Source organism: Ursus americanus, chromosome X, assembly GCF_024610735.1.
Source record: "Ursus americanus isolate L20-20 chromosome X, mUrsAme1.1.p, whole genome shotgun sequence".
Classification (NCBI taxonomy): Eukaryota; Metazoa; Chordata; class Mammalia; order Carnivora; family Ursidae; genus Ursus; species Ursus americanus.
In genome coordinates, this window is record NC_142164.1 from 1,014,901 (window position 1) to 1,026,586 (window position 11,686).

The 11,686-nt window shown below is 61.9% G+C and overlaps 1 protein-coding gene across 1 annotated transcript; it reads left to right on the forward strand.

Moving 5' to 3' along the window:
* The first annotated feature begins 429 nt into the window (after positions 1 to 429).
* EMD (emerin) lies at positions 430 to 2,859 on the forward strand. Its single transcript, XM_045790696.2, has 6 exons — positions 430 to 742; positions 832 to 939; positions 1,107 to 1,184; positions 1,409 to 1,542; positions 2,001 to 2,047; positions 2,129 to 2,859. The coding sequence occupies exons 1-6, from the start codon at positions 661 to 663 to the stop codon at positions 2,460 to 2,462; spliced, it is 783 nt and encodes a 260-aa protein (XP_045646652.1). The 5' UTR covers positions 430 to 660; the 3' UTR covers positions 2,463 to 2,859.
* The last annotated feature ends 8,827 nt before the right edge of the window (positions 2,860 to 11,686 follow it).

The window sequence follows — 11,686 nt, forward strand, 5'->3', positions numbered from 1 at the left end:
ACGCCCAGCACGTCAGTCCTGCGCCGCTTTCCTGTCCTGGCCGGTTTCTGCCGGTTCGAGTTGCGTAGGCCCCCCCCCCCCACCTCCTCCCTTCCGACCGGCACACGCCAGTCGGTAACGCCTCGGTCGCTGACCCCGCCCCGCTCCCGCGTCCCGGCGAGCCCACGCTCGTACTCCTCCCACGCAGGCCCAGCGCCTCCCTCAAGCCCCGCCCAAACGCGCCAGCAGGTGACGTCTCTCGGCTCGCCAACTGCCCGCTCCCTTCCCGGGGCGCGCAGCCCCGCCCGCTGCAGCGCCTAGTCGGGTCTGCGCAGTTTTGGCTTCCGCGCTCGCCCCGCCCCTCTTTTGCCTCTAGCCTGTCCCGCCCGTTTGTGACGTCTGGGCCTCGTCGGGCCCGCCCCGCCTGCTCCCAAGACCGGACGGATCTACAGCGGCAGCTACTCGCGGCCTGGCCCCGCCCCGCACAGCGCGCGCCGTCCGCAGCGCCCGCGGCCGTGACGCGAGCGTGACGCAGGAGTGACGCAAGTGCTGCCGTTCCCGAGACGCTCGCGCTGCCTCCGCCGTGCTCTGAGGCAGCGGTAGCTCGGCCCGTGTCGCCAGGCCCGGGCCACCCCCAGGTCCCCGCCGCCCGCCACCCGCGCCCGCCGCTCGCCGCCCGCCATGGACGACTACGCAGTCCTGTCGGACGCTGAGCTGGCCGCCGTGCTGCGACAGTACAACATCCCGCACGGGCCTGTTGTGGGTACGCTGTGGCGAGCGGGCCCCCTCCCCGCGCTATCCCTGGGTTTCCGGCCCGCGTCCCTAACCGCCTCGCGTCCCGTGTCTGGCCAGGTTCCACTCGCAAGCTCTACGAAAAGAAAATCTTCGAATACGAGACCCAGAGGCGGAGGCTCTCGCCCCCGAACTCGTCCGCATCTTCTTTCTCCTATCGGTTCTCGGGTGAGGCCCCCGCCCCAGAGCTCCACCTGGCCTCCTATGGGGACAGGGTTTGGGCAATGGGGAGGATAGGGATCCGGAGGGTGTGGCAGGGGCGCTGGCTGGGAGGGGCACGGGGAAAAGGGAGGGGAGCCATGGGGGCAAATGCTCCTGGCCCCTCCCCCATTCAGACTTAGATTCAGCATCCGTGGATTCGGATATGTACGATCTGCCCAAGAAAGAGGACGCTTTACTTTACCAGAGCAAGGGTAAGGCTGAGCTGGGGTGGGGTGGGCACCCTGCCACCTTTATTCCACTCCCTCAGGGACCCTGGTGTCAGGGAGAACCTGAGATCTCAATCCCCATCATCCTCAGCAGCCCTAGAGGGGAGAAACCGTGCCACAGGCCCATAAATGGGATTCACATTAGGGCCATTGGGCCAGGTGGGGGGACACTGCTGTCCTCTTTGCTATCGCTGTCTCCCTTTCTCAAGGCTATAGTGATGACTACTATGAGGAGAGTTACTTGACCACCAGGACTTATGGGGAACCTGAGCCTGTGGGCACCTCCAAGGGATTCCGTCAGCCCTCAACTTCACTGGCAGATACAGACACCTTTCACCACCAGGTGAGCTGGCTGTTGAGCAGTTGGGTACAACCCTTGGGGGTCATAGCTGGGTTTGGACAAAACAAGGGGGCCACTGGGTGCAAATGGTAGGTCCTGTGCCTACAGAGAGGTAAGATGAGCAGACACCTTCCCAGTCAGGGCCGTCTTCTGGGGGTCTGTCGGAACTGTTAAGATTAGAATACGTGGCACATGCCTTGCACCCTGGTCTGGGATCTAGGTTTGAGCTCTTTCTCAGAACCCTGGTGCACAAAGTAAGGTGCAAGCAGCCAGGACAGTGCTTGAGTAAGTGACAAAACCCTACAGACATAAGGCTGGGAACTCAGAGAGTTTTGGAGGGAACAGGGTCTTGCCTTTAAGCAATGGTCAGAATAAGCCAGCTGGGGAAATTTGAACTGAGGGACAGGACAGGCCACACTGACCCTGCCGGCCAGTCCCCTCTCCCGGACTCTTATCTACAGGTGCGCGATGACAGCTTTTTCTCTTCTGAAGAGGAAAGCAAGGATAGGTGAGTAGCAGGAAGGGCCAGGCACTGGGGCTGATTCTGGCTCATCAGGCCCTCCTGGCTCATCTCTCCTCTTTGCCTCAGGGAACGCCCTGCCTATGGCCGGGACAGCGCCTACCAGAACATCGTGCACTACCGCCCTGTTTCCAACGTCTCCAGAAGCTCTCTGGGCATGTCCTATTATCCCACATCCTCTTCCACCTCTCCCATATCCTCATCTTCAGCTTCCCCCACTTCGTGGCTCACCCGTCGTGCTATCCGGCCAGAAAAGCAGGCCCCCGGGGCTGGTCTGGGCCAGGACCGCCAGGTCCCACTCTGGGGCCAGCTGCTCCTGTTCCTGGTCTTTGCTGCCTTCCTGCTCTTTGTTTACTACTCCATGCAGGCTGAGGATGGCAATCCCTTCTGGACGGAGCCCTGAGGGTCTGGCTTCATGGCCAGCTGTTCTCAGAAGTCCTGGCTGACTGCCTTAGTAGTGTTTGCTGGGGGAGGGGGTGGGGGCTTTTCTGTGTGTTCTAGCTTGGGAGTGCTGGGCTTGGCCCAGGTCAGTGCTTGCTCCCCCTGCCTTGTTCTGCCAGGGAGGCAGCAAGCCCAGGCCCTCCGTGGCATGGTGGGCCCGGGCAGGCCTTCCTCTGAGTCTCCTGGTCCTGCTTGCCTCTGACCCTTAGGGCCTAGGAGGGCGAGACCCTTCTCCTGGAGAGAACATGGTTGTTGTCATTGCATGCCTCCTGTCTGTTGTCACCTCTCTGGGGGGATTAACCAAGGCCACCCTGACTTTGTTTTCATGGACACACAATAAAAAGACCATTTATTTTTAATGTGTGGGCTCTTTCTGCTGGCTAGGGATCAGGCTCCCCTGGCTGGGGGCCTCCAGGCCTTGGGTCTCCAGGTTCAACATCTGGCTTTGTTGCTTCTCTCTTTTTGCGTTGGGGTTGGGGTTGGGGTAGAGATCACATGCTACCCGTGGACATGTTTGTGCTTTACTTGTAGGGTTCACTTCCTGACTCGTTACCCAAAGTGCTGTAACTAGGCAAAGAACTGTGCCTCCATGGGATGTGGAGAGCCCACTTGGAAATGCAGGCGAGGGTGCATGCACAATGCTGGCTACAGATGTTTTAACGGAGAAGAGCTGACAACCTGCCGCAGTGTCCAAGGGCAGGGGAATGGGAAGGAAATGAGGCGTGTGTTTGGCGGGGTTTCTCCCGGAAAGCTGCTTGTTTAATGGCATGGAAGAAGGCTCGTAGTACTCTGAAATGCCCCATCACTTGTTGGTCTAATCCAGTCCCTCGCTTGGCTGTATTGTTGCTTACCTCCAGGTTTTCTGTCGGGGAGGGGGGTATTTCATAACCTGAAAAATTTACATATATATTTTTTAAAGCAAGTGCTAAGGATACTCAGGGTAGTATGCCATGTGAGGCCACACATACTGGTTCTGTCCTGCTAGCAGAGGGTGGAAAAGCACAGAGGCGCTGGACCCCACTCCAAGCATGCAGGTGGGAAGCAGAGGCTCCACGAAGACTTGCCTGATGGATGGGGTCCTGGCATCACTTCCTTGCCTCTGACCAGCTCCTTGTTCAGGTGCTAGGACTTGGCCAGACCCAGTCTCACTTGGCACAGCACCCATGGGCTTCTGTTTATGGCTACATGGTGAGCTTGGGTCAGGGATGGAGCTGGGACCCTACCTACCCCTGGCTCCTGGCTGTTTCTTTTTCCTGCATGCTAGTCTTTCTCCCACGTTTGTGTGTGTGTGTGTGTGTGTGTGTTTTCCTAAAAGTAACACATGCATTTAGAATATACAGGGAAAAATGAAAGAAATGAATTGCTTCTGACTTTCTCAGCACCCCCACAGCTTCAGCCTCCCTTGCTTGCTGCAAGTCACTCCCACCTGGCTCATCCCCCAGGGTCCAGCCACCTTTGGTATGGACTTCCCCAGGCTCCCTGCCTCTGCCCCTCACCGTGCCAGCGCAAGGGCAGAGACCTGGATGTTCCGTAGTGTGTGGACACAACATGGTGCCTCCTTATCAATGACAAAAGGGCACGATGGTCAGATCAATGAGCTGGTCTCAGGTCACCAGTGCACCAGGACCTCAGAGAAGGACAGTGATGCAGCTTCTTTCACCAACTGATCCCAAACCAAGTGTGTTGAGAGGAGGGACTGACCCTGTCTGGGAGTGCAGCTGACCCACAAGCACTCAGTACCTGGGCAGGCCATGGGTCCGGGCAGAAAGGCAAGTGGAGCCTAGTGGACCCAACATGGGGCCTGGGAAAGTGGCAAGGTTGACATGGTGACACTCTGGAGTAGCTGGGGCAGAGCAAAGGGGCAGCATGAGAGGAAGGGGAGCTGAGCTTGGGGCACCCCAAAGAAGGGAGAGAGAGGGCACAGCTTCTGGATGGAATGGCCCTCTACAGGCCTCTGTCTGTTGCAGGAAAGGGAGGAAATAGTCCCACCCATTTATTCCCCAAGGACAACCATCTCCATTCATCTCCATGTGCCCCAATCCAAAGGTTGCCGATTGCTCCAGGGGGCTCTGATGGAGCCCCAGGCTTCAAGGTCTCCACTTAGTGCTCTCTAGGACTCTGGGACTACCTCTCTGAAAGCTTGGATGGGCCTCCTTCCCCAAAGCCCTAAACTCTAGGTTTAGAGTTCTGGAGTCATCCCACCAGGGCAGCTTGGGCTCCAGGACTCCCACTCCCAAGGGCTCAGGCCATCCTCCTTCCCCACCAAGGGCTCCTGAGGTGCCCAGGGGCAGAGGAGGGGGGCAGTAGCTGCCCTTGGTCCAGTGGACGGTGGCTCTGCTGGTGCCAGGGTGTCAGCCCCACTGGGGCAGAAGCCCCGGCAGCCCAAGGTAGGGCACCGGGTGTGCAGTGTCGGGCTGCTAGAGTGGGCAGAGCAGCATCCCGGAACAGGGAGGCAGAGAGGAGTGCCCTACAAACATGGCAAGGGGTAGAGTCTGACAGCTGTGCTCCTGACCCTGGCTCTCCAGCTGGGGCTCCTGACAGTCCCAGGGGAAGAGGAGATCCACACACGGCAGACCCAGGAGCCAGCAGCCGCAGCTAGAGAGGATGGCTCGGGACCGCTTGGTCCTAGCACACAGTAGGCACCCTGCAAAGACTCCAGCTCAAGGGGTGCATGGTCAGTGGCTCCATGAGGATAAAATACCCAAGGCCTTAAGGATAGGAAAGTGGCATTGGGTCCACACTGTTCTTGAACCTGGGTCTGGCCTGCTACCCTAGGCTCCCAGTGGCCAGTTCCGGGAGACACTGTCCCACTCAAGGCAGGCAGGACACAGGTGAATAAAGTCAGGCCCCGCCACTTCTACCGGGCATGCTGGCCAGGGCCCCCACGGAAGCACAGCTTCAGAGCTCAGCTGAGCTAACCAGGAGTCCCTGTCCCTCCCTGGACACCACATCGTGCCCAGGCAGCTGTGACACACGTGGGGCAGCAAGGGCAGAAGATGCCAGCCTGGGGGAGAACAAGCCCTTGGGGACAGCGCTGGGCAGAGGCTACAGGCCAGGCCAGGCCTGAGCCTGAGGCCCGCACGGGCAGGCGGCAGGAGGGAGCAAGACTGGGGCGCCATCCCTGCAAAGGGCCCCAGGGAAGGACAGGCAGATGGCACCAGGAAAAGGAGCACCAGGACTCCATCCTGCTAGGGGAAAACGGGCCTGGGACCTGGCCCCACTGAGAGAATCCCTGGAGGACTCCGCCACCCCCCGCTAGCCCCCCACCCCCCACCCTCCACCCTCTACCCCGGCTGCTAGGAGGAGACAGGGAGGGGTGCAAGATCTGGGCCCTCAGCCAGGCTCACACACAGGTTGTGAAGGCCTGGTGACCCATCCAGAGCCAGCAGGGGTGGTGGAGGCTCAGCCCTACCAGGCCCCACGCCTGAGCCCTGTTCGCCAACAGGTGCCAGGAGCAGAGGAGCGGTCCTGGCCACACACCCACCCCAGGCTGGACCCATCTTCTCTTCTACTAAGTCTAGGGAGGGGGCCACTGGTCACCCTAGTCCGGAACAGCCCCCTGTCCTGCGGGTCCTGTCCGGTCGGAGTCCAGGCAGGGCAGGGCAGGTGGATGGCCAAGCTGACCACCCCCACCCCACAGCCAGCCTCCACCCCTGGCCCAGCCACACCTCTGCACCTGACCCTCCCTGTTGCTTATTGCCGCCGCAGCCGCCGCCACCACCACCACCCCACACCCCGCCCTGCCCCACAGGAGGCTGGAAAGGGACTGGGGTCAGGAAAGGGAAGCAGTGGCCCTTCAGGGTGGGTGGGGCTGCCACTCACCCCAGACAGGGAGGGAGTCCCAGTACTTCAACAAGGGGAACGTTAGTCTGGGGACCTTTGGGGTCCCCGAGGGGCCACTCACCACAGGTGGCCTCACCCCACTCCAGGGCATAGGGCCAAGGTCCTCCAGGACAGCCCCCACCCCCGGAACCCCGGCGGACTCAGCGGGATGCGCATGGGGTGGCCGCTAAGACAGGGTCCGCGAGCATGCAGGATGACAGGTGCCGGCCACAGGGACCTCAGGTGCGCTCAGCGCTCTGCAGCTCTGGACGGTCTCCTTCCACCATGGGCCCATCCCAACTGCAGACAGGGCCCCCCAGAGGGCGGGGTCTTCTCCTCAGGCGCCAGGTACTACCTCCAGGAGAGGGCATCACCCAACAGGGGGCCTGCTGTCCTGCTGCTCAGAGGTCGGGCTGGCTTGGCCACCTCTACCACTCCCCATGGGGCTGTCTCCGAAGGTGTCCCTGAGCCCGCCATGAGGTCACCGCCAGGGGAGGAGGGCTGAGGAAACCCCGGCACAGTGGGTGGGGTCGGGGGTTGCCCTTGGGTCAGCACACCTGCTGAGGACAGGCCGGGCAGAGAGGGTGAGGTCCAGGGTTGCGCACTGCAGGTGGGTGGGCAGGTGTGCGGGGGCGGGCACGATCTGGCTGCTGGTGAGTGTGCCCACCCCCCCACCCACAGAGCAGGCCACTAGGAGGAGCCCCTGTGCAGCTGGGTCAGGGAAGACTGCACCCATCCAGCCCTCCTGAGCCCTCCTGGGCAGGTGGCCTGTGAGGGAAGACTACAGAGAAGCCGGGCCCTCCTCGTTGTTCCTCCTGCCCAGGGCCGAGGGACAGGAAGGTGGCTCAGCTCAGGCATAGGCCAGGGGAATGGTGAGGACACTGGTCGGATGACCCGGGAGTGTGGGGCTATGCCGGGCCGGGCCTGAGTGTCTCCAGGGGAGCCGTGTTCGGGATTATGCGGCCCAACACCCTGGCTGACAGATGTCCCCAGGAGCCACGACCCCACAGTCCCCCACCGAGGTAAGGCCCAGCAAGCCACGCCCCGGTCTCCCTGCTTCTGCTCCCAGGAGATGCAGAGCCAGCCCCCCCCCCCCCCCGCCGCCCCGAGACCCACTGTCCTCGGGTTCAGAAAGCACACGGCAGCCCCAGACGGTGCCAGGAGCTGTCACCAAAGCCCCCCCCCCCCCGTATTGCCCGGCAGTGACAGCCAAGGGGAAAAGCACCACCCCCAGAACCTGTGTGACAAATTCAGAGCTGAGCGAGTCCGAGCGTGTCACCGGGAAGTCATCTCTGAGTCCCAGCCAGGAAAGATGGGGCGGGCACTTCTCCGGGGAAAGGAGATGCCATTGGGCTCCCGTGGCCACAGTGGGAGCTCTTTCGCTGGACTGACAGCTGCGCCTCCACCTGCACCCCCTCCCGCCCCCTACCCACTGCAAGCTGGTGCCTGCCACCACCTGAGCCACCAGAGCCCAGCACGCACACGGGGCCACCTGACACCGTCATTGAAGAAAAGGGGCCTGTTGGTCTGCACCCCCACAAAGGGGCCTGCCCCTCTCCGCTCCCCACCCCCACCCACCTGCCAGCTGCATGGTGGAGGCTGGAGGGCAGGGGAGGGGAGGGGAGGGGAGGGGCGGGGAGAGCAGGGGCCACGCCTGTGTGCACAGAGAGTGATCCCTACCTGCCTCAGGCAGGGCAAGCTGCCCCCACCCCTGGGGAAGGAGAGGACACGGGGGGGGGGGGGCAGCATGGGGCCACTGGGTGGGGACAGTGGAGGTCCGGAGCCTCCTGCCACTCAGGCCTGGGTGGGGGCCTCACAGCTCAGTGGTGTTGGTGCTGAACGGGCTGCTGGGATGGGAAAGAGCTTCCGGCCCCTGCACCAGGACTGACACCAGGGCTGGCAACTCCCATGCAAAGGGCAGAAAGCACACTCCTTGGGCTTTGTGGGCCACACAGGAGCTCTGTTGCATATTCTTCTTTCTTTCTCTGGCTTTCTCTATGTTTTGTTTGCAACCCTCCCAAGACGGAAGAGCCGGGGCGCCTGGGTGGCTCAGTCGGTTGAGCGTCGGACACGGTTTCGGCTCAGGTCATGATCTCAGGGTCCTGGGATAGAGCCCCGTGTGGGGCTCCGTGCTCAGCGGGGAGTCTGCTGGAGGATTCTCTCTCTCCCTCTTCCCCCGCCCCTTCCCCCATGTGCGTGTACATGCCCGCTCTCTCAAATCACTCTTAAAAAAAAAGAAAGAAAAGAAAAAGGAAAAGCCTGGAAAGTCCGATGACACAAAAACTAAAATTGTCTGCCTGACCAAACACAAGCCCCAAACCACAAAGTCAAGGGACAAGTGACAAAGTGGGGGGAAAAATAGAAGCAAGATGTGACTCAGGGCTCATCTCATGATTATCCAGAAAGCTTGAAGCAGTCCACAAGGCAAAGCCCGATGACCCAGGAGGTAAAGGGGGTCAAGGAGGTGAACACGGAAAACGAAAGCCAAAGGCTACTCCATCTGGTCCCATGGCCAGGATGCGCTCAGGTGCTGGGGTCCCAGGGTTGCTCCTTCTGGGGACAAACGGTGGCCAGTGACTGGCCTCGCACTTCGCCTGCCACTCGACTAGACAACAGGCCAGCATGGAGCCAAACCAACACCAATCACCAGCAAGACCGGCCACAGTGGGTGGGCGGTGGTGCCGGGCATTGAGCAGGTCTGCGCAGCATCAGCCAGGAGCTGGGAGACCACCCTGGTGAAGAAAGGCAGCGGCTTCCCACCAGCTAGAGGGCCGACCGCACGCACAGACAACCCTCAGGGCCGTTCTTGGGCAGACAGCCCCCTGTGTGGTCTCCACGCTCCCTGCCCCCCGCAAATCCACGCTCTGGATCTCAGGGCCCATGTTCCTTTTCCATCCCCAAGCCCAGCATTCGGGTCTTTCCTCTGCCTCATCAGAGAGTTCTTTCCATCCCCACTCCCAGGCACGGATCTGATCTCCGCCCCTCTCTCTTACACGGCCAGACGTTACCAGCCCCAGCCTGGGAATTCCCGAGCACCTGGACAAAGCCGACACCTTTCTCCCACCTGGGCATGGACGGTGCCCTCCAGCCCACCTGGGCAGGAAAGGGTGACTGCCACTCAACGGGAAGTCCCGGATCCCTCTCGAGGGCTAGCATCCTCCTGGCATTTGCCAGACCTGTGGGGACCCTGCAAAGGAGCCAGCCCCAGGGAGGGCAGGGAGCACACAAACACACACACCTAGGAGTCTCAGGCCTCCAGGGCCCTGCTTCTCACAGCGCGGCAGAGGGAGGGGTCTCAGACCAGCAGCAGCACCAGCCAGGAGCTTGTTAGAGGCACCCATTCTCAGGCCCCACCTCAGATCTGCAAGATCAGAGACTCTGGGGTGGAGCCCAGTGACCTGAGTTTGAACAAGCCCTCCAGGTGTTCCCAGGCAGCCCTCCAGTGTGAGAACCACCAGGCGTTCCCAGGCAGCCCTCCAGCGTGAGAACCACAGGGATGGATGGTTCCTGATGGCACCCACTTCTAGAGAAGCCACGAGCTTTCTCTGCCAGGCTCACCTTGACTGACCTCCCCAGGTGAGAGGCAGGCAGGCACAGCTGATGGTCCCAACCACAGGTGGTCCTGGAACACGGGTGTGCTTGAGCAGGATTCCCTCTCAAGGGGCCGCACCTGTCGAGTGACACGGGGAAGATTTTGTTACTTTTCTACTGTCCCCGCCCCCAGAAGTGTGGACAGATACCTCTGGCGAACACCACGTTCCCTTCCCGGGTACTGGCCCCAGCTCTGCCCACGTTTTCCTGGATACTAGGCGTGTGTGTGTGTGTGTGTGTGTGTGTGTGTGCGCGCGCGCGCGTGGTGCTGGGATTTTGGGATCTATGCTTTACAGAGAACCGTCCCAGACACGCTCAGGGGCGCTGGAACACACAGTGGGCCGGGCAAGGAGTAGGGGGGGGTGCAGGGCCACAGTCTGGGCCCTGGGAGGGTGGAAGTGCCCAGGAGCGCACAGCAAGGCTGCTCTCAGAGGCCAAGACTGGGAGGGACTGGAGACGGAGTGACCGGGCCCTTTGTCATCCCGGTGGGATCGCCGCCCACCCTGCCAGCCCCCCCCCGTCACTAGGCCCCTGGGGGCCCCAATACACTGTCCCTGGCCATCTAGGGGCCAAACACCCTCAGGACGGCATGGCGGGGGCCTGCGAGGGGCAGCGGGAGAGAAGCCCGACGAAGCCGCCCCTCCCCTCCCCCGGCCCCCGCCACGGCCTCCCGGGGCCTGGACTCGATAGAGGCTCCTCCTCGGCCTCTCCGCGTGAGAATGGGTAGGCCCCCAGGTCTCGGGAAACGGGGCCTCTGGTCGGGTCCCGGACCCGGAGGGGCGGAGGGCGGAGCGCAGGGATGGGGGGCGGTGTCGAGAAGGAGGGGCCGTCGTCCGGGCGTGTTGGGCCCCGCCCTGACCGCCTCGGGTCGGTCTTCTCGCGTCCCTCAGCGCGCCCACCGGAAGCCCCGCCCCGCATGTGGCGGGGCACCGCCTTCCTGTCCCCTTCCGGCTAGCTTCGCCAATGACCAAGCTCGGCTCCTCACGGGACCCGCCCCCAGGCCGCCTGAGGAAGCCCAGCCCCTGTGGCCTGACGGACACTTCCTCTGCCCTATCAAAACAAGCCGGTCGCCTACGCGCCCCTCTCCGCTCAGCTCCCACGGGCTTCTTGCTAGAGGCCGGGCCCTGGGAACTGCCGGACGCCTAGACTGACGTCCCCGGCGAGTGGAGGAGAGTAGGGACTCTCTGTGCAGAGTCGAGCAAGCCGTCCTGTCTGTCCACGCCAAGCCCTGCTTGTGTGCTTTTGCTTTGAACTTGTATCTTGAAGTAAAGAAAGTCACGGGAAGTGACAGACGCCAGGGCGCCTGCCGCAGTTCCCCTAGGGCCAGCATGTTGCACGTCTAGTGCAATTGCACACCAGGAAATGGCATCGGTGCCATCCGAGAGCTGCTCCGTGTGAGTTGCATCCGTGTGTGCGTGCGTGCGCGCGCACAGCTCTGCAGTTTCATCACGCGTGTAGATTCACGTGACTCCCACGGGCGTCCGTGTCCAGTCGATTCCCTCACAAGGACCCCTCCTGTTGACCTCACATAACCACAGCCTCCTCCCATCCCCTCCCAGCCCACGGCAACCAATCTTGCATTCTCGTCTAGAATTTTGTCATTTGAACGCTGTTGGGTAAATGGGACCATGCAGTATGCGGTAGGTATCAGTAACCTGGGATGGGCTCCCGGTCCCCGCCCCCGGCCCTCACTTAATGCCCTTGCAGTCCATCCACATTGCTGCGTGTATCCATCGTTAGTTCTTCCTTGGTGTTGCTAGCTGCAGTCCTTGG